The 25,239-nt window shown below is 52.2% G+C and overlaps 1 protein-coding gene across 3 annotated transcripts in view; it reads right to left on the bottom strand.

The window, feature by feature from the left end:
- ccdc169 (coiled-coil domain containing 169) overlaps window positions 1-21,062 on the bottom strand; it is a 110,281-nt gene extending 89,219 nt beyond the window's left edge. For all 3 annotated transcript variants that reach the window (XR_009511116.1, XM_059964069.1, XM_059964068.1), the window contains exon 1: window positions 20,947-21,062. Coding sequence is in view for 2 of the 3 variants with exons in the window: in XM_059964069.1 (XP_059820052.1) it covers window positions 20,947-21,062 (116 nt within the window). In the remaining variant the exon portion in view is untranslated. The remainder of the gene's footprint in view (window positions 1-20,946) is intronic.
- Between the last annotated feature and the right edge of the window lie 4,177 nt (window positions 21,063-25,239).

Raw genomic sequence — 25,239 nt, 5'->3', positions numbered from 1 at the left:
CTTGATCATAATTTTTAAGAAAGGTTTTCTACACTCCTGACAAAGGCTACTAACAAAAGATAGATAGATAGGAAATTAGTGTCACAGATATACAAATATTAGAAGAGAAAGAAGAAAGAATAAAAAAGTAAGTTACCTCAGTCTAACAAGAGGGGGTCATCATTTCCCCAGCTATAGGTTGACTCATTTTAGAGCTCAATGATTGTGGTGAACTACATATACCTGTCTGGACACGCCCCCTGCTGACTGCTCCTGTGGCTCCTCCCACAGACCCCGGTATGAAGGCGATTGAGGTCTGAGCCCGGCCTCTCTGTCTCCAGGATGTAGTATGGAAGTCAACCACTGCTTGTTCCTTCTTCCAGTCAATAAAAGCCGATATCTCACCTTTACGTCTCAGAGAGAGTTATTGATGGTGCATCAATGATCAAGGGTAAAAATGACCTCAAATAATGCTCTGGTTCAGAGCAGTTGTCTTAAGTCAACTGCATTATAGGAGCTGAATTATAGAAACCCTATAAATATTCAGCAGGAACTTGAGAAGCAGGTGTGTAGAGAAATTGTTCAGAATTGTAGGAATGGTAGGTTTGTATTCAAGGGAGATTTTAATTTTATTGGTACATTCAGAATGTTGAGGGCCTGGATAGGACAAAATTTTGGAATGTGTCCACAAATGTTTCCAGAGTCAATATACAGAAGGCTCTGCTCAGGAAGGTGCTGTACTGGACCTCTTCTTAGGGAACTAGACAGGGCTGATAACTGATGTAGCATTCAAGAAGCACTTTGGCTTTAAAGTACACAAATCTAATAGATTTAAGATAGTGATAGAAAAGGAAGCAATAGGTGCACAGGTTAAAGTTCAAAGGTTCAAAGTAAATTTACTATCAAAATATATATACACTGTACTGTGCAAAAGTTTTAGCTCCAAATATATGGCTAGAGTACCTAAGACTTTTGCATAGTACTTTATTAATTTATGTATTGTACTATAATGATGCTGCAAAAAAAAAACAAATTCCATGACATATGTGAGTGATGTTAAATCTAACTCTGATTGGAGTCTCTTTTGTGGACTATAAGTGGGAAGGGATAGGAAGAAAGGAATCATGGTTTAGAAAAGGGAAGAGAGAGGGGAGGAAGCAGGAAGCTTCAGAGAGACATCTGTAATGCTCAATAAACCAATTGCTTGGAATCAAATGACCTTGCCTGTTGTCTCAGGGTTGGATGTATCCACAACGCACCCCCCTGCCCCGGCACTCCTTTTCTGCGACCTCCCCTACACCCTTCCCGTGGCACTCCACCCTTGCCATTCCCAACATCCTTTGCTCCCGCCAGATTTACAAACTTGCTCTCCGCTCCACATGGACAAGCATACTACTGTGCAAATGCCTTAGGCACCCAAGTGATATACACTGCATGTGTCTAAGACTTTTCCACAGTACTAGATGTCACCATATACTATCGCGAGGTTCATTTTCTTGCAGGTGTTCACAATAAACAGAAAGAAACACAATAGAATTGATGAAAACCTACAAAAACAGAAAAACAACCAATGTGCAAAAGACAGCAAATTGTTCAAATACAAAAAGAGAAACAAAAGTGTATAACGATAGATAAATAAGTAATGAATTATATTGAGCACAGGAATTGTAGAAACCTTTGGATGTGGAATCAGTTCAGTGTTGAGGTGAGTGAAGTTACCCACTCTGGTTCAGGAGCTTGATGTAACTAGGAGAGTGGATAGGGGAGAGCCAGTGGGTAACTAGTAGAATGGATTGATGTGGATAGAGAATTGGTTGGCAGACAGGAAGCAAAGAGTGGGAGTAACTCTTTTCAGAATGGCAGGCAGTGACTAGTGGGGTAACGCAAGGTTCAGTGCTGGGACCCCTAGTTGTTTACAATATATATTAATGATTTAGACGAGGGAATTAAATGCAGCATCTCCAAGTTTGCGGAGAACACAAAGCTGGGCGGCGGTGTTAGCTGTGAGGAGGATGCTAAGAGGATGCAGGGTGACTTGGATAGGTTAGGTGAATGGGCAAATTCATGGCAGATGCAATTTAATATGGATAAATGTGAGGTTATCCACTTTGGTTGCAAGAACAGGAAAACAGAATATTATCTGAACGGTGGCCAAGTAGGAAAAGGGGAGATGCAACGAAACCTGGGTGTCATTGTACACCAGTCATTGAAGGTGGGCATGCAGGTACAGCAGGCGGTGAAAAAGGCAAATGGTATGTTGGCATTCATAGCAAAAGGATTTGAGTACAGGAGCAGGGAGGTTCTACTGCAGTTGTACAAAGCCTTGGTGAAACCACACCTAGAATATTGTGTGCAGTTTTGGTCCCCTAATCTGAGGAAAGACATTCTTGCCATAGAGGGAGTACAGAGAAGGTTCACCAGATTGATTCCTGGGATGGCAGGACTTTCATATGAAGGAAGACTGGATCAATTAGGCTTATACTCACTGGAATTTAGAAGATTGAAGGGGGATCTTACTGAAACGTATAAAATTCTAAAGGGATTGGACAGGCTAGATGCAGGAAGATTGCTTCCGATGTTGGGGAAGTCCAGAACAAGGGGTCACAGTTTAAGGATAAAGGGGAAGCCTTTTAGGACCAAGATGAGGAAAAATTTCTTCACACAGAGTGGTGAATCTGTGGAATTCTCTGCCACAGGAAACAGTTGAGGCCAGTTCATTGGCTATATTTAAGAGGAAGTTAGATATGGCCCTTGTGGCTAAAGGGATCAGGGGGTATGGAGAGAAAGCAGGCACAGGGTTCTGAGTTGGATGATCAGCCATGATCATACTGAAGGGCGGTGCAGGCTCGAAGGGCCAAATGGCCTACTCCTGCACCTATTTTCTATGTTTCTATGCTGGGTGAGGAATAAGAACTGAAGCTGAAGGTGTGGTACTTAAGGCTCTTGTGCCTCCTTCCTGATGGCCACAGTGACTTACGTGGGCTGGATGTTGGAGGTCCTTGATAATGCTGCTTTCCTACCACAGCGCTCCTTGTAGGTGTGTTCAACGGTGGTGTGGTGGGGTGGGGTAGGGTGGGGGGCTTCACCCATGATGTGTCCACTACAATTTTTATAGGCTTTTTTCCATTCAAGGGTGTTTCAATAATAGCCTGATGCAAACAGAATACTAAACTGCAGCAAGGTTAATTTTGGGCAGACCGGAGTTCAATGAGGAGAGCTGTTTTGAAGGGGTCAGAATGAATGGCAAGGTTAGATTACGGAAACACCAGGAAAACTGCTGATGCTGGAAATCCAAACTAACATACACAAGATGGCGAAGGAACTCAGCAGGTCAGGCAGCATCTGTGGAAAAGAGTCAAAGCCAAGACCTTTCTTCAGGATAGAGTTCCCCTGTTGTTAACTTTCCATCTCAAAAGCATCACTTTTCAATGGATCATCCTTTATAATCTTTTAACACTAACAGACACGTCTTCTCCATTAATCCACTTTCCGGGACCATTCCCTTGGGTGACTCCCTGACATGCCGCCCACTATGTCCACTAACCACTCCCCTGTTCTGGCCACTATGTCCACTAACCACTCCCCTGTCCTGGCCACAATGTCCACTAACCACTCCCTTGTCCTGGCCACAATGTCCACTAACTACTCCCCTGTCCTGGCCACTATGTCCACTAACCACTCCCCTGTCCAGGCCACTATGTCCACTAACCACTCCCCTGTCCTGGCCACTATCTCCACTAACTACTCCCCTGTCCTGGCCACTATGTCCACTAGCCACACCCCTGTCCAGACCACTATCTCCACTAACCACTCCCCTGTCCTGGCCAGTATGTCCACTAACTACTCCCCTGTCCTGGCCACTATCTCCACTAACCACTCCCCTGTCCTGGCCACAATGTCCACTAACTACTCCCCTGTCCTGGCCACAATGTCCACTAACTACTCCCCTGTCCTGGCCACTATGTCCACTAACCACTCCCCTGTCCTGTCCACTAACCACTCCCCTGTCCTGGCCACTATGTCCACTAACCACTCCCCTGTCCTGGCCACTATCTCCACTAACCACTCCCCTGTCCTGGCCACTAGCCACTCCCCTGTCCTGGCCACTATCTCCACTAACCACTCCCCTGTCCTGGCCACTATCTCCACTAAACACTCCCCTGTCCTGGCCACTAGCCACTCCCCTGTCCTGGCCACTATCTCCACTAACCACTCCCCTGTCCTGGCCACTAACCACTCCCCTGTCCTGGCCACTATGTCCACTAACCACTCCCCTGTCCAGGCCACTATGTCCACAAACCACTCCCCTGTCCTGGCCACTATGTCCACTAACCACTCCCCTGTCCTGGCCACAATGTCCACTAACTACTCCCCTGTCCTGGCCACAATGTCCACTAACTACTCCCCTGTCCTGGCCACTATGTCCACTAACCACTCCACTGTCCTGGCCACTATGTCAACTAACCACTCCCCTGTCCAGGCCACTATGTCCACTAACCACTCCCCTGTCCTGGCCACTATCTCCACTAACCACTCCCCTGTCCTGGCCACTATGTCCACTAACCACTCCCCTGTCCTGGCCACTATGTTCACTAACCACTCCCCTGTCCTGGCCAGTATGTCCACTAACCACTCCCCTGTCCTGGCCACTATCTCCACTAACCACTCCCCTGTCCTGGCCACAATGTCCACTAACCACTCCCCTGTCCTGGCCACTATGTCCACTAACCACTCCCCTGTCCTGGCCACAATGTCCACTAACCACTCCCCTGTCCTGGCCACTATGTCCACTAACCACTCCCCTGTCCAGGCCACTATCTCCACTAACCACTCCCCTGTCCTGGCCACTATCTCCACTAACCACTCCCCTGTCCTGGCCGCTATGTCCACTAACCACTCCCCTGTCCAGGCCACTATGTCCACTAACCACTCCCCTGTCCTGGCCACTATCGCCACTAACCACTCCCCTGTCCAGGCCACTATGTCCACTAACCACTCCCCTGTCCTGGCCACTATCTCCACTAACCACTCCCCTGTCCAGGCCACTATATCGACTAACCACTCCCCTGTCCTGGCCACTATGTCCACTAACCACTCCCCTGTCCAGGCCACTATGTCCACTAACCACTCCCCTGTCCTGGCCACTATGTCCACTAACCACTCCCCTGTCCAGGCCACTATATCGACTAACCACTCCCCTGTCCTGGCCACTATGTCCACTAACCACTCCCCTGTCCAGGCCACTATGTCCACTAACCACTCCCCTGTCCAGGCCACTATATCGACTAACCACTCCCCTGTCCTGGCCACTATGTCCACAAACCACTCCCCTGTCCTGGCCACTATGTCCACTAACCACTCCCCTGTCCTGGCCACAATGTCCACTAACTACTCCCCTGTCCTGGCCACAATGTCCACTAACTACTCCCCTGTCCTGGCCACTATGTCCACTAACCACTCCACTGTCCTGGCCACTATGTCAACTAACCACTCCCCTGTCCAGGCCACTATGTCCACTAACCACTCCCCTGTCCTGGCCACTATCTCCACTAACCACTCCCCTGTCCTGGCCACTATGTCCACTAACCACTCCCCTGTCCTGGCCACTATGTTCACTAACCACTCCCCTGTCCTGGCCAGTATGTCCACTAACCACTCCCCTGTCCTGGCCACTATCTCCACTAACCACTCCCCTGTCCTGGCCACAATGTCCACTAACCACTCCCCTGTCCTGGCCACTATGTCCACTAACCACTCCCCTGTCCTGGCCACAATGTCCACTAACCACTCCCCTGTCCTGGCCACTATGTCCACTAACCACTCCCCTGTCCAGGCCACTATCTCCACTAACCACTCCCCTGTCCTGGCCACTATCTCCACTAACCACTCCCCTGTCCTGGCCGCTATGTCCACTAACCACTCCCCTGTCCAGGCCACTATGTCCACTAACCACTCCCCTGTCCTGGCCACTATCGCCACTAACCACTCCCCTGTCCAGGCCACTATGTCCACTAACCACTCCCCTGTCCTGGCCACTATCTCCACTAACCACTCCCCTGTCCAGGCCACTATGTCCACTAACCACTCCCCTGTCCAGGCCACTATGTCCACTAACCACTCCCCTGTCCAGGCCACTATGTCCACTAACCACTCCCCTGTCCAGGCCACTATGTCCACTAACCACTCCCCTGTCCAGGCCACTATGTCCACTAACCACTCCCCTGTCCTGGCCACTATCTCCACTAACCACTCCCCTGTCCAGGCCACTATCTCCACTAACCACTCCCCTGTCCAGGCCACTATCTCCACTAACCACCCCTGTCCAGGCCACTATGTCCACTAACCACTCCCCTGTCCAGGTCACTATGTCCACTAACCACTCCCCTGTCCAGGCCACTATGTCCACTAACCACTTCCCTGTCCAGGCCACTATGTCCACTAAACACTCCCCTGTCCAGGCCACTATGTCCACTAACCACTCCCCTGTCCAGGCCACTATGTCCACTAACCACTCCCCTGTCCAGGCCACTATATCCACTAACCACTCCCCTGTCCAGGCCACTATGTCCACTAACCACTCCCCTGTCCAGGCCACTATGTCCACTAACCACTCCCCTGTCCTGGCCACTATCTCCACTAACCACTCCCCTGTCCTGGCCACTATGTCCACTAACCACTCCCCTGTCCAGGCCACTATATCGACTAACCACTCCCCTGTCCTGGCCACTATGTCCACTAACCACTCCCCTGTCCAGGCCACTATGTCCACTAACCACTCCCCTGTCCAGGCCACTATATCGACTAACCACTCCCCTGTCCTGGCCACTATCTCCACTAACCACTCCCCTGTCCAGGCCACTATGTCCACTAACCACTCCCCTGTCCAGGCCACTATGTCCACTAACCACTCCCCTGTCCAGGCCACTATATCGACTAACCACTCCCCTGTCCTGGCCACTATCTCCACTAACCACTCTGCTGTCCAGGCCACTATGTCCACTAACCACTCCCCTGTCCAGGCCACTATGTCCACTAACCACTCCCCTGTCCTGGCCACTATCTCCACTAACCACTCCCCTGTCCAGGCCACTATCTCCACTAACCACTCCCCTGTCCAGGCCACTATGTCCACTAACCACTCCCCTGTCCAGGCCACTATGTCCACTAACCACTCCCCTGTCCAGGCCACTATGTCCACTAACCACTCCCCTGTCCAGGCCACTATGTCTACTAACCACTCCCCTGTCCAGGCCACTATATCGACTAACCACTCCCGTGTCCTGGCCACTATCTCCACTAACCACTCCGCTGTCCAAGCCACTATGTCCACTAACCACTCCCCTGTCCAGGCCACTATGTCCACTAACCACTCCCCTGTCCTGGCCACTATCTCCACTAACCACTCCCCTGTCCAGGCCACTATCTCCACTAACCACTCCCCTGTCCTGGCCACTATGTCCACTAACCACTCCCCTGTCCAGGCCACTATGTCCACTAACCACTCCCCTGTCCTGGCCACTATGTCCACTAGGCACTCCCCTGTCCAGGCCACTATGTCCACTAACCACTTCCCTGTCCTGGCCAGTATGTCCACTAACCACTCCCCTGTCCTGGCCACTATATCCACTAACCACTCCCCTGTCCAGGCCACTATGTCCACTAACCACTTCCCTGTCCTGGCCACTATGTCCGCTAACCACTCCCCTGTCCAGGCCACTATGTCCAATAACCACTCCCCTGTCCAGGCCACTATGTCCACTAACCACTCCCCTGTCCTGGCCACTATGTCCACTAACCACTCCCCTGTCCAGACCACTATCTCCACTAACCACTCCCCTGTCCTGGCCAGTATGTCCACTAACTACTCCCCTGTCCTGGCCACTATGTCCACTAACCACTCCCCTGTCCTGGCCACAATGTCCACTAACTACTCCCCTGTCCTGGCCACAATGTCCACTAACTACTCCCCTGTCCTGGCCACTATGTCCACTAACCACTCCACTGTCCTGGCCACTATGTCAACTAACCACTCCCCTGTCCAGGCCACTATGTCCACTAACCACTCCCCTGTCCTGGCCACTATCTCCACTAACCACTCCCCTGTCCTGGCCACTATGTCCACTAACCACTCCCCTGTCCTGGCCACTATGTTCACTAACCACTCCCCTGTCCTGGCCAGTATGTCCACTAACCACTCCCCTGTCCTGGCCACTATCTCCACTAACCACTCCCCTGTCCTGGCCACTATGTCCACTAACCACTCCCCTGTCCTGGCCACTATCTCCACTAACCACTCCCCTGTCCTGGCCACAATGTCCACTAACCACTCCCCTGTCCTGGCCACTATGTCCACTAACCACTCCCCTGTCCTGGCCACAATGTCCACTAACCACTCCCCTGTCCTGGCCACTATGTCCACTAACCACTCCCCTGCCCTGGCCACTATGTCCACTAACCACTCCCCTGTCCAGGCCACTATCTCCACTAACCACTCCCCTGTCCTGGCCACTATCTCCACTAACCACTCCCCTGTCCTGGCCGCTATGTCCACTAACCACTCCCCTGTCCAGGCCACTATGTCCACTAACCACTCCCCTGTCCTGGCCACTATCGCCACTAACCACTCCCCTGTCCAGGCCACTATGTCCACTAACCACTCCCCTGTCCTGGCCACTATCTCCACTAACCACTCCCCTGTCCAGGCCACTATGTCCACTAACCACTCCCCTGTCCAGGCCACTATGTCCACTAACCACTCCCCTGTCCAGGCCACTATGTCCACTAACCACTCCCCTGTCCAGGCCACTATGTCCACTAACCACTCCCCTGTCCTGGCAACTATCTCCACTAACCACTCCCCTGTCCAGGCCACTATCTCCACTAACCACTCCCCTGTCCAGGCCACTATCTCCACTAACCACTCCCCTGTCCAGGCCACTATCTCCACTAACCACCCCTGTCCAGGCCACTATGTCCACTAACCACTCCCCTGTCCAGGTCACTATGTCCACTAACCACTCCCCTGTCCAGGCCACTATGTCCACTAACCACTTCCCTGTCCAGGCCACTATGTCCACTAAACACTCCCCTGTCCAGGCCACTATGTCCACTAACCACTCCCCTGTCCAGGCCACTATGTCCACTAACCACTCCCCTGTCCAGGCCACTATATCCACTAACCACTCGCCTGTCCAGGCCACTATGTCCACTAACCACTCCCCTGTCCAGGCCACTATGTCCACTAACCACTCCCCTGTCCTGGCCACTATCTCCACTAACCACTCCCCTGTCCTGGCCACTATGTCCACTAACCACTCCCCTGTCCAGGCCACTATATCGACTAACCACTCCCCTGTCCTGGCCACTATGTCCACTAACCACTCCCCTGTCCAGGCCACTATGTCCACTAACCACTCCCCTGTCCAGGCCACTATATCGACTAACCACTCCCCTGTCCTGGCCACTATCTCCACTAACCACTCCCCTGTCCAGGCCACTATGTCCACTAACCACTCCCCTGTCCAGGCCACTATGTCCACTAACCACTCCCCTGTCCAGGCCACTATATCGACTAACCACTCCCCTGTCCTGGCCACTATCTCCACTAACCACTCCGCTGTCCAGGCCACTATGTCCACTAACCACTCCCCTGTCCAGGCCACTATGTCCACTAACCACTCCCCTGTCCTGGCCACTATCTCCACTAACCACTCCCCTGTCCAGGCCACTATCTCCACTAACCACTCCCCTGTCCAGGCCACTATGTCCACTAACCACTACCCTGTCCAGGCCACTATGTCCACTAACCACTCCCCTGTCCAGGCCACTATGTCCACTAACCACTCCCCTGTCCAGGCCACTATGTCCACTAACCACTCCCCTGTCCAGGCCTCTATATCGACTAACCACTCCCGTGTCCTGGCCACTATCTCCACTAACCACTCCGCTGTCCAGGCCACTATGTCCACTAACCACTCCCCTGTCCAGGCCACTATGTCCACTAACCACTTCCCTGTCCTGGCCACTATGTCCGCTAACCACTCCCCTGTCCAGGCCACTATGTCCAATAACCACTCCCCTGTCCAGGCCACTATGTCCACTAACCACTCCCCTGTCCTGGCCACTATGTCCACTAACCACTCCCCTGTCCAGACCACTATCTCCACTAACCACTCCCCTGTCCTGGCCAGTATGTCCACTAACTACTCCCCTGTCCTGGCCACTATCTCCACTAACCACTCCCCTGTCCTGGCCACAATGTCCACTAACTACTCCCCTGTCCTGGCCACAATGTCCACTAACTACTCCCCTGTCCTGGCCACTATGTCCACTAACCACTCCACTGTCCTGGCCACTATGTCAACTAACCACTCCCCTGTCCAGGCCACTATGTCCACTAACCACTCCCCTGTCCTGGCCACTATCTCCACTAACCACTCCCCTGTCCTGGCCACTATGTCCACTAACCACTCCCCTGTCCTGGCCACTATGTTCACTAACCACTCCCCTGTCCTGGCCAGTATGTCCACTAACCACTCCCCTGTCCTGGCCACTATCTCCACTAACCACTCCCCTGTCCTGGCCACTATGTCCACTAACCACTCCCCTGTCCTGGCCACTATCTCCACTAACCACTCCCCTGTCCTGGCCACAATGTCCACTAACCACTCCCCTGTCCTGGCCACTATGTCCACTAACCACTCCCCTGTCCTGGCCACAATGTCCACTAACCACTCCCCTGTCCTGGCCACTATGTCCACTAACCACTCCCCTGCCCTGGCCACTATGTCCACTAACCACTCCCCTGTCCAGGCCACTATCTCCACTAACCACTCCCCTGTCCTGGCCACTATCTCCACTAACCACTCCCGTGTCCTGGCCGCTATGTCCACTAACCACTCCCCTGTCCAGGCCACTATGTCCACTAACCACTCCCCTGTCCTGGCCACTATCGCCACTAACCACTCCCCTGTCCAGGCAACTATGTCCACTAACCACTCCCCTGTCCTGGCCACTATCTCCACTAACCACTCCCCTGTCCAGGCCACTATGTCCACTAACCACTCCCCTGTCCAGGCCACTATGTCCACTAACCACTCCCCTGTCCAGGCCACTATCTCCACTAACCACCCCTGTCCAGGCCACTATGTCCACTAACCACTCCCCTGTCCAGGTCACTATGTCCACTAACCACTCCCCTGTCCAGGCCACTATGTCCACTAACCACTTCCCTGTCCAGGCCACTATGTCCACTAAACACTCCCCTGTCCAGGCCACTATGTCCACTAACCACTCCCCTGTCCAGGCCACTATGTCCACTAACCACTCCCCTGTCCAGGCCACTATATCCACTAACCACTCGCCTGTCCAGGCCACTATGTCCACTAACCACTCCCCTGTCCAGGCCACTATGTCCACTAACCACTCCCCTGTCCTGGCCACTATCTCCACTAACCACTCCCCTGTCCTGGCCACTATGTCCACTAACCACTCCCCTGTCCAGGCCACTATATCGACTAACCACTCCCCTGTCCTGGCCACTATGTCCACTAACCACTCCCCTGTCCAGGCCACTATGTCCACTAACCACTCCCCTGTCCAGGCCACTATATCGACTAACCACTCCCCTGTCCTGGCCACTATCTCCACTAACCACTCCCCTGTCCAGGCCACTATGTCCACTAACCACTCCCCTGTCCAGGCCACTATGTCCACTAACCACTCCCCTGTCCAGGCCACTATATCGACTAACCACTCTCCTGTCCTGGCCACTATCTCCACTAACCACTCCGCTGTCCAGGCCACTATGTCCACTAACCACTCCCCTGTCCAGGCCACTATGTCCACTAACCACTCCCCTGTCCTGGCCACTATCTCCACTAACCACTCCCCTGTCCAGGCCACTATCTCCACTAACCACTCCCCTGTCCAGGCCACTATGTCCACTAACCACTACCCTGTCCAGGCCACTATGTCCACTAACCACTCCCCTGTCCAGGCCACTATGTCCACTAACCACTCCCCTGTCCAGGCCACTATGTCCACTAACCACTCCCCTGTCCAGGCCACTATATCGACTAACCACTCCCGTGTCCTGGCCACTATCTCCACTAACCACTCCGCTGTCCAGGCCACTATGTCCACTAACCACTCCCCTGTCCAGGCCACTATGTTCACTAACCACTCCCCTGTCCTGGCCACTATCTCCACTAACCACTCCCCTGTCCAGGCCACTATCTCCACTAACCACTCCCCTGTCCAGGCCACTATGTCCACTAACCACTACCCTGTCCAGGCCACTATGTCCACTAACCACTCCTCTGTCCAGGCCACTATGTCCACTAACCACTCCCCTGTCCAGGCCACTATGTCCACTAACCACTCCCCTGTCCTGGCCACTATCTCCACTAACCACTCCCCTGTCCAGGCCACTATCTCCACTAACCACTCCCCTGTCCAGGCCACTATCTCCACTAACCACCCCTGTCCAGGCCACTATGTCCACTAACCACTCCCCTGTCCAGGTCACTATGTCCACTAACCACTCCCCTGTCCAGGCCACTATATCGACTAAGCACTCCCCTGTCCTGGCCACTATCTCCACTAACCACTCCCTTGTCCAGGCCACTATGTCCACTAACCACTCCCCTGTCCAGGCCACTATGTCCACTAACCACTCCCCTGTCCAGGCCACTATATCGACTAACCACTCCCCTGTCCTGGCCACTATCTCCACTAACCACTCCCCTGTCCAGGCCACTATGTCCACTAACCACTCCCCTGTCCAGGCCACTATGTCCACTAACCACTCCCCTGTCCTGGCCACTATCTCCACTAACCACTCCCCTGTCCTGGCCACTATGTCCACTAACCACTCCCCTGTCCAGGCCACTATATCGACTAACCACTCCCCTGTCCTGGCCACTATGTCCACTAACCACTCCCCTGTCCAGGCCACTATGTCCACTAACCACTCCCCTGTCCAGGCCACTATATCGACTAACCACTCCCCTGTCCTGGCCACTATCTCCACTAACCACTCCCCTGTCCAGGCCACTATGTCCACTAACCACTCCCCTGTCCAGGCCACTATGTCCACTAACCACTCCCCTGTCCAGGCCACTATATCGACTAACCACTCCCCTGTCCTGGCCACTATCTCCACTAACCACTCCGCTGTCCAGGCCACTATGTCCACTAACCACTCCCCTGTCCAGGCCACTATGTCCACTAACCACTCCCCTGTCCTGGCCACTATCTCCACTAACCACTCCCCTGTCCAGGCCACTATCTCCACTAACCACTCCCCTGTCCAGGCCACTATGTCCACTAACCACTACCCTGTCCAGGCCACTATGTCCACTAACCACTCCCCTGTCCAGGCCACTATGTCCACTAACCACTCCCCTGTCCAGGCCACTATGTCCACTAACCACTCCCCTGTCCAGGCCTCTATATCGACTAACCACTCCCGTGTCCTGGCCACTATCTCCACTAACCACTCCGCTGTCCAGGCCACTATGTCCACTAACCACTCCCCTGTCCAGGCCACTATGTCCACTAACCACTTCCCTGTCCTGGCCACTATGTCCGCTAACCACTCCCCTGTCCAGGCCACTATGTCCAATAACCACTCCCCTGTCCAGGCCACTATGTCCACTAACCACTCCCCTGTCCTGGCCACTATGTCCACTAACCACTCCCCTGTCCAGACCACTATCTCCACTAACCACTCCCCTGTCCTGGCCAGTATGTCCACTAACTACTCCCCTGTCCTGGCCACTATCTCCACTAACCACTCCCCTGTCCTGGCCACAATGTCCACTAACTACTCCCCTGTCCTGGCCACAATGTCCACTAACTACTCCCCTGTCCTGGCCACTATGTCCACTAACCACTCCACTGTCCTGGCCACTATGTCAACTAACCACTCCCCTGTCCAGGCCACTATGTCCACTAACCACTCCCCTGTCCTGGCCACTATCTCCACTAACCACTCCCCTGTCCTGGCCACTATGTCCACTAACCACTCCCCTGTCCTGGCCACTATGTTCACTAACCACTCCCCTGTCCTGGCCAGTATGTCCACTAACCACTCCCCTGTCCTGGCCACTATCTCCACTAACCACTCCCCTGTCCTGGCCACTATGTCCACTAACCACTCCCCTGTCCTGGCCACTATCTCCACTAACCACTCCCCTGTCCTGGCCACAATGTCCACTAACCACTCCCCTGTCCTGGCCACTATGTCCACTAACCACTCCCCTGTCCTGGCCACAATGTCCACTAACCACTCCCCTGTCCTGGCCACTATGTCCACTAACCACTCCCCTGCCCTGGCCACTATGTCCACTAACCACTCCCCTGTCCAGGCCACTATCTCCACTAACCACTCCCCTGTCCTGGCCACTATCTCCACTAACCACTCCCGTGTCCTGGCCGCTATGTCCACTAACCACTCCCCTGTCCAGGCCACTATGTCCACTAACCACTCCCCTGTCCTGGCCACTATCGCCACTAACCACTCCCCTGTCCAGGCCACTATGTCCACTAACCACTCCCCTGTCCTGGCCACTATCTCCACTAACCACTCCCCTGTCCAGGCCACTATGTCCACTAACCACTCCCCTGTCCAGGCCACTATGTCCACTAACCACTCCCCTGTCCAGGCCACTATCTCCACTAACCACCCCTGTCCAGGCCACTATGTCCACTAACCACTCCCCTGTCCAGGTCACTATGTCCACTAACCACTCCCCTGTCCAGGCCACTATGTCCACTAACCACTTCCCTGTCCAGGCCACTATGTCCACTAAACACTCCCCTGTCCAGGCCACTATGTCCACTAACCACTCCCCTGTCCAGGCCACTATGTCCACTAACCACTCCCCTGTCCAGGCCACTATATCCACTAACCACTCGCCTGTCCAGGCCACTATGTCCACTAACCACTCCCCTGTCCAGGCCACTATGTCCACTAACCACTCCCCTGTCCTGGCCACTATCTCCACTAACCACTCCCCTGTCCTGGCCACTATGTCCACTAACCACTCCCCTGTCCAGGCCACTATATCGACTAACCACTCCCCTGTCCTGGCCACTATGTCCACTAACCACTCCCCTGTCCAGGCCACTATGTCCACTAACCACTCCCCTGTCCAGGCCACTATATCGACTAACCACTCCCCTGTCCTGGCCACTATCTCCACTAACCACTCCCCTGTCCAGGCCACTATGTCCACTAACCACTCCCCTGTCCAGGCCACTATGTCCACTAACCACTCCCCTGTCCAGGCCACTATATCGACTAACCACTCTCCTGTCCTGGCCACTATCTCCACTAACCACTCCGCTGTCCAGGCCACTATGTCCACTAACCACTCCCCTGTCCAGGCCACTATGTCCACTAACCACTCCCCTGTCCTGGCCACTATCTCCACTAACCACTCCCCTGTCCAGGCCACTATCTCCACTAACCACTCCCCTGTCCAGGCCACTATGTCCACTAACCACTACCCTGTCCAGGCCACTATGTCCACTAACCACTCCCCTGTCCAGGCCACTATGTCCACTAACCACTCCCCTGTCCAGGCCACTATGTCCACTAACCACTCCCCTGTCCAGGCCACTATATCGACTAACCACTCCCGTGTCCTGGCCACTATCTCCACTAACCACTCCGCTGTCCAGGCCACTATGTCCACTAACCACTCCCCTGTCCAGGCCACTATGTTCACTAACCACTCCCCTGTCCTGGCCACTATCTCCACTAACCACTCCCCTGTCCAGGCCACTATCTCCACTAACCACTCCCCTGTCCAGGCCACTATGTCCACTAACCACTACCCTGTCCAGGCCACTATGTCCACTAACCACTCCTCTGTCCAGGCCACTATGTCCACTAACCACTCCCCTGTCCAGGCCACTATGTCCACTAACCACTCCCCTGTCCTGGCCACTATCTCCACTAACCACTCCCCTGTCCAGGCCACTATCTCCACTAACCACTCCCCTGTCCAGGCCACTATCTCCACTAACCACCCCTGTCCAGGCCACTATGTCCACTAACCACTCCCCTGTCCAGGTCACTATGTCCACTAACCACTCCCCTGTCCAGGCCACTATATCGACTAAGCACTCCCCTGTCCTGGCCACTATCTCCACTAACCACTCCCTTGTCCAGGCCACTATGTCCACTAACCACTCCCCTGTCCAGGCCACTATGTCCACTAACCACTCCCCTGTCCAGGCCACTATATCGACTAACCACTCCCCTGTCCTGGCCACTATCTCCACTAACCACTCCCCTGTCCAGGCCACTATGTCCACTAACCACTCCCCTGTCCAGGCCACTATGTCCACTAACCACTCCCCTGTCCTGGCCACTATCTCCACTAACCACTCCCCTGTCCTGGCCACTATCTCCACTAACCACTCCCCTGTCCAGGCCACTATCTCCACTAACCACTCCCCTGTCCAGGCCACTATGTCCACTAACCACTCCCCTGTCCTGGCCACTATGTCCACTAACCACTCCCCTGTCCAGGCCGCTATGTCCACTAACCACTCCCCTGTCCTGGCCGCTATGTCCACTAGCCACTCCCCTGTCCAGGCCACTATGTCCACTAACCACTCCCCTGTCCTGGCCACTATCTCCACTAACCACTCCCCTGTCCTGGCCACTATCTCCACTAACCACTCCCCTGTCCAGGCCACTATGTCCACTAACCACTCCCCTGTCCTGGCCACTATGTCCACTAACCACTCCCCTGTCCTGGCCACTATGTCCACTAACCACTCCCCTGTCCAGGCCACTATGTCCACTAACCACTCCCCTGTCCAGGCCACTATGTCCACTAACCACTCCCCTGTCCAGGCCACTATGTCCACTAACCACTCCCCTGTCCAGGCCACTATGTCCACTAACCACTCCCCTGTCCTGGCCACTATCTCCACTAACCACTCCCCTGTCCTGGCCACTATGTCCACTAACCACTACACTGTCCAGGCCACTTTCTCCACTAACCACTCCCCTGTCCAGGCCACTATCTCCACTAACCACCCCTGTCCAGGCCACTATGTCCACTAACCACTCCCCTGTCCAGGTCACTATGTCCACTAACCACTCCCCTGTCCAGGCCACTATGTCCACTAACCACTTCCCTGTCCAGGCCACTATGTCCACTAAACACTCCCCTGTCCAGGCCACTATGTCCACTAACCACTCCCCTGTCCAGGCCACTATGTCCACTAACCACTCCCCTGTCCAGGCCACTATATCCACTAACCACTCCCCTGTCCAGGCCACTATGTCCACTAACCACTCCCCTGTCCAGGCCACTATGTCCACTAACCACTCCCCTGTCCTGGCCACTATCTCCACTAACCACTCCCCTGTCCTGGCCACTATGTCCACTAACCACTCCCCTGTCCAGGCCACTATATCGACTAACCACTCCCCTGTCCTGGCCACTATCTCCACTAACCACTCCCCTGTCCAGGCCACCATGTCCACTAACCACTCCCCTGTCCAGGCCACTATATCGACTAACCACTCCCCTGTCCTGGCCACTATCTCCACTAACCACTCCCTTGTCCAGGCCACTATGTCCACTAACCACTCCCCTGTCCAGGCCACTATGTCCACTAACCACTCCCCTGTCCAGGCCACTATATCGACTAACCACTCCCCTGTCCTGGCCACTATCTCCACTAACCACTCCGCTGTCCAGGCCACTATGTCCACTAACCACTCCCCTGTCCAGGCCACTATGTCCACTAACCACTCCCCTGTCCTGGCCACTATCTCCACTAACCACTCCCCTGTCCAGGCCACTATCTCCACTAACCACTCCCCTGTCCAGGCCACTATCTCCACTAACCACTCCCCTGTCCAGGCCACTATGTCCACTAACCACTACCCTGTCCAGGCCACTATGTCCACTAACCACTCCCCTGTCCAGGCCACTATGTCCACTAACCACTCCCCTGTCCAGGCCACTATGTCCACTAACCACTCCCCTGTCCAGGCCACTATATCGACTAACCACTCCCCTGTCCTGGCCACTATCTCCACTAACCACTCCGCTGTCCAGGCCACTATGTCCACTAACCACTCCCCTGTCCAGGCCACTATGTCCACTAACCACTCCCCTGTCCTGGCCACTATCTCCACTAACCACTCCCCTGTCCAGGCCACTATCTCCACTAACCACTCCCCTGTCCAGGCCACTATGTCCACTAACCACTACCCTGTCCAGGCCACTATGTCCACTAACCACTCCCCTGTCCAGGCCACTATGTCCACTAACCACTCCCCTGTCCAGGCCACTATCTCCACTAACCACTCCCCTGTCCAGGCCACTATGTCCACTAACCACTCCCCTGTCCAGGCCACTATGTCCACTAACCACTCCCCTGTCCAGGCCACTATGTCCACTAACCACTCCCCTGTCCAGGCCACTATGTCCACTAACCACTCCCCTGTCCTGGCCACTATCTCCACTAACCACTCCCCTGTCCAGGCCACTATCTCCACTAACCACTCCCCTGTCCAGGCCACTATCTCCACTAACCACCCCTGTCCAGGCCACTATGTCCACTAACCACTCCCCTGTCCAGGTCACTATGTCCACTAACCACTCCCCTGTCCAGGCCACTATATCGACTAAGCACTCCCCTGTCCTGGCCACTATCTCCACTAACCACTCCCTTGTCCAGGCCACTATGTCCACTAACCACTCCCCTGTCCAGGCCACTATGTCCACTAACCATTCCCCTGTCCAGGCCACTATATCGACTAACCACTCCCCTGTCCTGGCCACTATCTCCACTAACCACTCCCCTGTCCAGGCCACTATGTCCACTAACCACTCCCCTGTCCAGGCCACTATGTCCACTAACCACTCCCCTGTCCTGGCCACTATCTCCACTAACCACTCCCCTGTCCTGGCCACTATCTCCACTAACCACTCCCCTGTCCAGGCCACTATCTCCACTAACCACTCCCCTGTCCAGGCCACTATGTCCACTAACCACTCCCCTGTCCTGGCCACTATGTCCACTAACCACTCCCCTGTCCAGGCCGCTATGTCCACTAACCACTCCCCTGTCCTGGCCACTATGTCCACTAGCCACTCCCCTGTCCAGGCCACTATGTCCACTAACCACTCCCCTGTCCTGGCCACTATCTCCACTAACCACTCCCCTGTCCTGGCCACTATGTCCACTAACCACTCCCCTGTCCAGGCCACTATGTCCACTAACCACTCCCCTGTCCTGGCCACTATGTCCACCAACCACTCCCCTGTCCAGGCCACTATGTCCACTAACCACTCCCCTGTCCAGGCCACTATGTCCACTAACCACTCCCCTGTCCAGGCCACTATGTCCACTAACCACTCCCCTGTCCAGGCCACTATGTCCACTAACCACTCCCCTGTCCTGGCCACTATGTCCACTAACCACTCCTCTGTCCTGGCCACTATCTCCACTAACCACTCCCCTGTCCTGGCTACTATGTCCACTAACCACTCCCCTGTCCAGGCCACTATATCAACTAACCACTCCCCTGTCCTGGCCACTATCTCCACTAACCACTCCCCTGTCCAGGCCACTATGTCCACTAACCACTCCCCTGTCCAGGCCACTATATCGACTAAGCACTCCCCTGTCCTGGCCACTATCTCCACTAACCACTCCCTTGTCCAGGCCACTATGTCCACTAACCACTCCCCTGTCCAGGCCACTATGTCCACTAACCACTCCCCTGTCCAGGCCACTATATCGACTAACCACTCCCCTGTCCTGGCCACTATCTCCACTAACCACTCCCCTGTCCAGGCCACTATGTCCACTAACCACTCCCCTGTCCAGGCCACTATGTCCACTAACCACTCCCCTGTCCTGGCCACTATCTCCACTAACCACTCCCCTGTCCTGGCCACTATCTCCACTAACCACTCCCCTGTCCAGGCCACTATCTCCACTAACCACTCCCCTGTCCAGGCCACTATGTCCTCTAACCACTCCCCTGTCCTGGCCACTATGTCCACTAACCACTCCCCTGTCCAGGCCACTATGTCCACTAACCACTCCCCTGTCCTGGCCACTATGTCCACTAGCCACTCCCCTGTCCTGGCCACTATGTCCACTAACCACTCCCCTGTCCTGGCCACTATCTCCACTAACCACTCCCCTGTCCAGGCCACTATGTCCACTAACCACTCCCCTGTCCAGGCCACTATCTCCACTAACCACTCCCCTGTCCAGGCCACTATGTCCACTAACCACTCCCCTGTCCAGGCCACTATCTCCACTAACCACTCCCCTGTCCTGGCCACTATGTCCACTAACCACTCCCCTTTCCAGGCCACTATGTCCACTAACCACTCCCCTGTCCAGGCCACTATGTCCACTAACCACTCCCCTGTCCAGGCCACTATGTCCACTAACCACTCCCCTGTCCAGGCCACTATGTCCACTAACCACTCCCCTGTCCTGGCCACTATGTCCACTAACCACTCCCCTGTCCTGGCCACTATGTCCACTAAGCCCTTATGTTCAGGCCACTATGTCCACTAACCACTTCCCTGTCCTGGCCACTATCTCCACTAACCACTCCCCTGTCCAGGCCACTATGTCCACTAACCACTCCCCTGTCCTGGCCACTATGTCCACTAGCCACTCCCCTGTCCAGGCCACTTTCCCTTGCAATGCCGAGGAAGTAAACACCTTTCCTTTCCACCATCCAGGGACGCAAAGCGTGTGGTGTGGTGACTTCACTGCCGCTAGATAGCGCTCCCATTCTACCACACAGATCTGCTTCGCCCGATACCCCAGGAAAGGGCCGGTTTTCAGGGATGAACTTGCGAAAGGAAGCAGAGCAGCCAGGTCTTCAACCGACTGCGGGCATATTGTGTGCGGAAGGCGAGGAGCATGCCTGCCCTCTCCCACAACCTCCTTTACCTCATCTCCTTCTCCTGCTCCAATTCGCTACTCAACCACTCCAGGTCGCCCTCGCTGGAACCAGCGCGCTCCTCCGCCATGCTGTTGCGTTCGTCTCCTTGGCAACGTGCTGTCATGTGATCCGAAGCCGGAAGTCCGCGTCGCGGCGGGCGTGGATTTCCCCGCGCGATTTTCAGAATTCGGAGTTGAAAATTATGGATGGATTAAAGGAGTACCAGAGGATGATATCGAATATAGGTAGTAATATGTATTTGAAATGGTTGATTTAATAATGCTGGAAGTAGTTTAATGTGGGATTAAGTTTGAGTCGACAATTTCAGTTAAAAAGTGTTGATACGGCAGTGAAATTATTTTACCGTCTTTTAAGGTACCTTTTTTTTAAACTTTTAAAATGCACTCTTAGAAAGTGCTTTAGTCTTACTCAGAAAACAAATACTGGAACTGTTCATTCCAAGCATTTTCCGTTTAATCCATAGGTTTCATTAATGGAATTTTAATCACCGAGTGATTAACATTTGTTTCTGTATTAATAATCAGCTCTTTATTCAGGGGGCAAAAATTGCATTTGTTCTAGATTTTAAAAGGTTAATATTAGCTAAATTTATCTCAAGTCACAGTGATGTGCAGATCATACGTGTATCATAGATCATGGAAACATAGAATAGTACAGCACATTACAGGCCCTTCGGCCCAGTGTTGTGCCGACCTTCAAACCCTGCCTCCCATATAACCCCCCATCTTAAATTCCTCCATATAACTGTCTAATAGTCTCTTAAACTTCACTAGTGTATCTGCCTCCACCACTGACTCAGGCAGTGTATTCCAGCACCAACCACTCTCTGAGTGAAAAACCTTCCTAACTAGAGTTTTATAGACGTGCATCATTACATCGCACCTCTTAAACTCTATCCCTCGACTTATGAAAGCTAACACCCCATAAGCTTTCTTAACTACCCTATCTACCTGTGAGGCAACTTTCAGGGATCTGTGGACATGTAGCCCCAGATCTCTCTGCTCCTCCACACTACCAAGTATCCTGCCATTTACTTTGTACTCTGCCTTGGAGTTTGTCCTTCCAAAGTGTACCACCTCACACTTCTCCGGGTTGAACTCCATCTGCCACTTCGCAGCCTACTTCTGCATCCTATCAATGTCTCTCTGCAATTTTCGACAATCCTCTACACAATCTACAACACCACTAACCTTTGTGTCGTCTGCAAACTTGCCAACCCACCCTTCTACCCCCACATCCAGGTCGTTAATAAAAATCACGTAAAGTAGAGGTCCCAGAACAGATCCTTGTGGGACACCACTAGTCATAACCCTCCAATCTGAATGTACTCCCTCCACCACAACCCATTGTCTTCTGCAGGCAAGCCAATTCTAAATCCACCTGGCCAAACTTCCCTGGATCCCATCCTTCTGACTTTCTGAATAAGCCTACCGTGTGGAACCTTGTCAAATGCCCTACTAAAATCCATGTAGATCACATCCACTGCACTACCCTCATCTATATGCCTGGTCACCTCCTCAAAGAACTATATCAGGCTTGTTAGGCACGATCTGTCTTTCACAAAGCCATGCTGACCGTCCCTGATCAGATCATGATTCTCTAAATGCCCATAGATCCTATCTCTAAGAATCTTTTCCAACAGCTTTCCCACCACAGACGTAAGGCTCACTGGTCTATAATTACCTGGACTATCCCTACTACCTTTTTTCAACAAGGGGACAACATTCGCCTCCCTCCAATCCTCCGGTATTGTATTTTGTATCATGTATTTTGGTTCTAGATAATCTTTGAAAATTTGTTATTAAATGACTGATGATAGCGAATGTTACAAGAGACACTTGGAAAGCAGATCCTTTTCATCCCATTTATTAGTAAGTTTCACTCGTTAACAACACGTTAAGAAAAATGGAGACAATGTTTTAAATTCCACGTTAGTATGTTCACATTTATAGTAGAGAAATTGGAAATCTGTATTTCTACAATGAAGATGCTCTTACCCTTGAACTTTACTCTCCCTGAGCAATGGAAAAGCTAATATTAAAACAGTATTTTAAGTAAACATAATAGAGACAATTTCACATTGTGTGATTATTTGTATTGCAGAGAAACTTACAGAAGAATCTTTACAGTTGGCTTCACACCAGAAAAAAATGGTGGAACACAAAGTTGTGCTAACAAAGCTTTGCAATAATTTCAATGAGGTAATTTGAAGCTGCTTGCAGAGTAGTGTCTGAATCTTAGCTTGGTTAGTTGCAGAATGGATCACTCTTTATCTCAATAATATTATTTGCCTGACTCAAGCAAAAGCTGCCAATATATGAGTTTTATACAGTCATAGAAGTAATAGAACACTATAGCACAGAAAATAATTCATTCATCTAATCTTAGCCAAACTATTAAACCACATGTTTTATTGAAATCCATTTGATATATTGAAATCATATATTAATCCATATGTTTTATACTTTCATAGTATTTAGGTGCCTATTTTAAACCATTACCAGCCAGGCAACTGTTATAAAGTACAAGAAAAGTACTTAAGCTGATGAAATTGGAAGTCAGTGATTTATACCCCGGAGTTTTGAAAGATGTGACCATTGCAATAGTGACTGCATTGCTTTCTGTCTTTCAAAACTGTATAGATTCTGGTATTGTTCCTGCAGGCTGGACAGTAATAAATGTAAACCAATCATTTACAAAATTATGGAAAAGGAACAAGAAACTACAGACCTGTTACCCCAACATCAATGGTAGTGAACATGCTGGAAACCTTAAAGGATTATATAACGGAACACATAGAAATAGTAGTATTGAGTAGAGTCAATATTAATTTGAAAGGAAATCATATTTGACTAAACTGTTGGATTAGATGTACGAGTAAAATAGATAAGAAAGAACTAGCATGCCTGGTATACTTAGATTTTCATTAAGATTAAGAAGGTTGATCAATAAGTTTTGAACACAGAATTGTGCATAATGTAATGGCAAGGATTGAAAATTGATAGGTGAACAGAAGACAAAGAGTTGGAATAATTGGGCCTTTCTCAGAGAAGTTATAGGCTACTTCAAGATTTGTGCATGGCTGAGGAGACCAAAGATCCTATTTCCAGGTTTGCTGATGATTTAAAAAAAACTAAATGGGAATGTGGGTGTAGGGGAAAGAAAATATAAAATTGCTTCAAAGGGCCCTAAAACAAATTGAGATAGATAAAAAGTGTGAGATCATCCAGTCCTGATGAATGGTCTCGCATGTTTATTCCCATCCATAGGTGCTGCCTGGCCTGCTGAGCTCCTCCAGCACATTGTAGGTATTGCTGTAGATGTCCAGCATCTGCCATACCTCTTGTGTCCAAGGTCATCCACTAAGTGCACAAAACATTTATTTAAAACATTTTTTGGTGGTGACAAATTGGGATATAGAAATATTCATGAGGACCTAATTATCCTTGTACATGTCACAGAAAGCTAACCTGTAGGCGCAGCAAGTCGTTGGGAAGCAATTAACACATTGGTAAGGGAGCATTTGTATATATGAGTACAAATGTCTTACAGCAATTCTATAGAGCCTTGCTGATGCCATATCTGGAATATTGTATACAGCATGGAAACAGGTCCTTCAGCCCCTTGGTTGGCATTGATCATCAAGCACCCATTTACATCTATCCTATTGTGTGTAGTTTTGGTCTCCTTTCGTAAGAAATGCTTGCCAAAGCAAGGGTATAAAAGAGACTTTCCAGGGAATAGTGTTTGCTGAGAGAGTAAACTAGTCCTGTAATTTCTGTAAAATAAAAAAATGCAGATGTTGGAAATCTGAAATAAGAATGTTTTTCACCTAGGCTGCCAGAAGCAGGTCGTTGGGTTACAGTCCGAGGGGGGAAAGCGAAGGGGAGTAGACAGATAGTGCAGAGCACCCCTGTAGCCATTCCCCTGAATAATAAGTTTACCGTCCTGGGTGCTGTTGATGAGGACGACCGACCAGGTGTGAACTATGGTGGCAGGGCCTCTGGCACTGAGTCTGACCCTGTGGTGCAGAAGGATGGGACGGAGAAGAGGAGAGCTGTCGTCATTGGAGACTCTATAGTCAGGGGAGCAGACAGGAGATTTTGTGGACGTGAGAAGGAAACCCGCATGGTTTGTTCCCTCCCAGGTGCTAGGGTCCGGGATGTCTCTGACCAGGTGCATGACATTCTGGTATGAGAGGGAAAGCAACCAGAAGTCATGGTACATGTTGGTATCAATCACATAGGCAGGAAGAGGGATGAAGTCCTGGAGTGTGAGTT

The sequence above is a fragment of the Hypanus sabinus genome, chromosome 3 (assembly GCF_030144855.1).
Source record: "Hypanus sabinus isolate sHypSab1 chromosome 3, sHypSab1.hap1, whole genome shotgun sequence".
In the NCBI taxonomy this organism is placed as follows: Eukaryota; Metazoa; Chordata; class Chondrichthyes; order Myliobatiformes; family Dasyatidae; genus Hypanus; species Hypanus sabinus.
The sequence above is the reverse complement of the archived record's forward strand: the minus strand, read 5'-3'. Positions and strand labels throughout refer to the sequence as shown.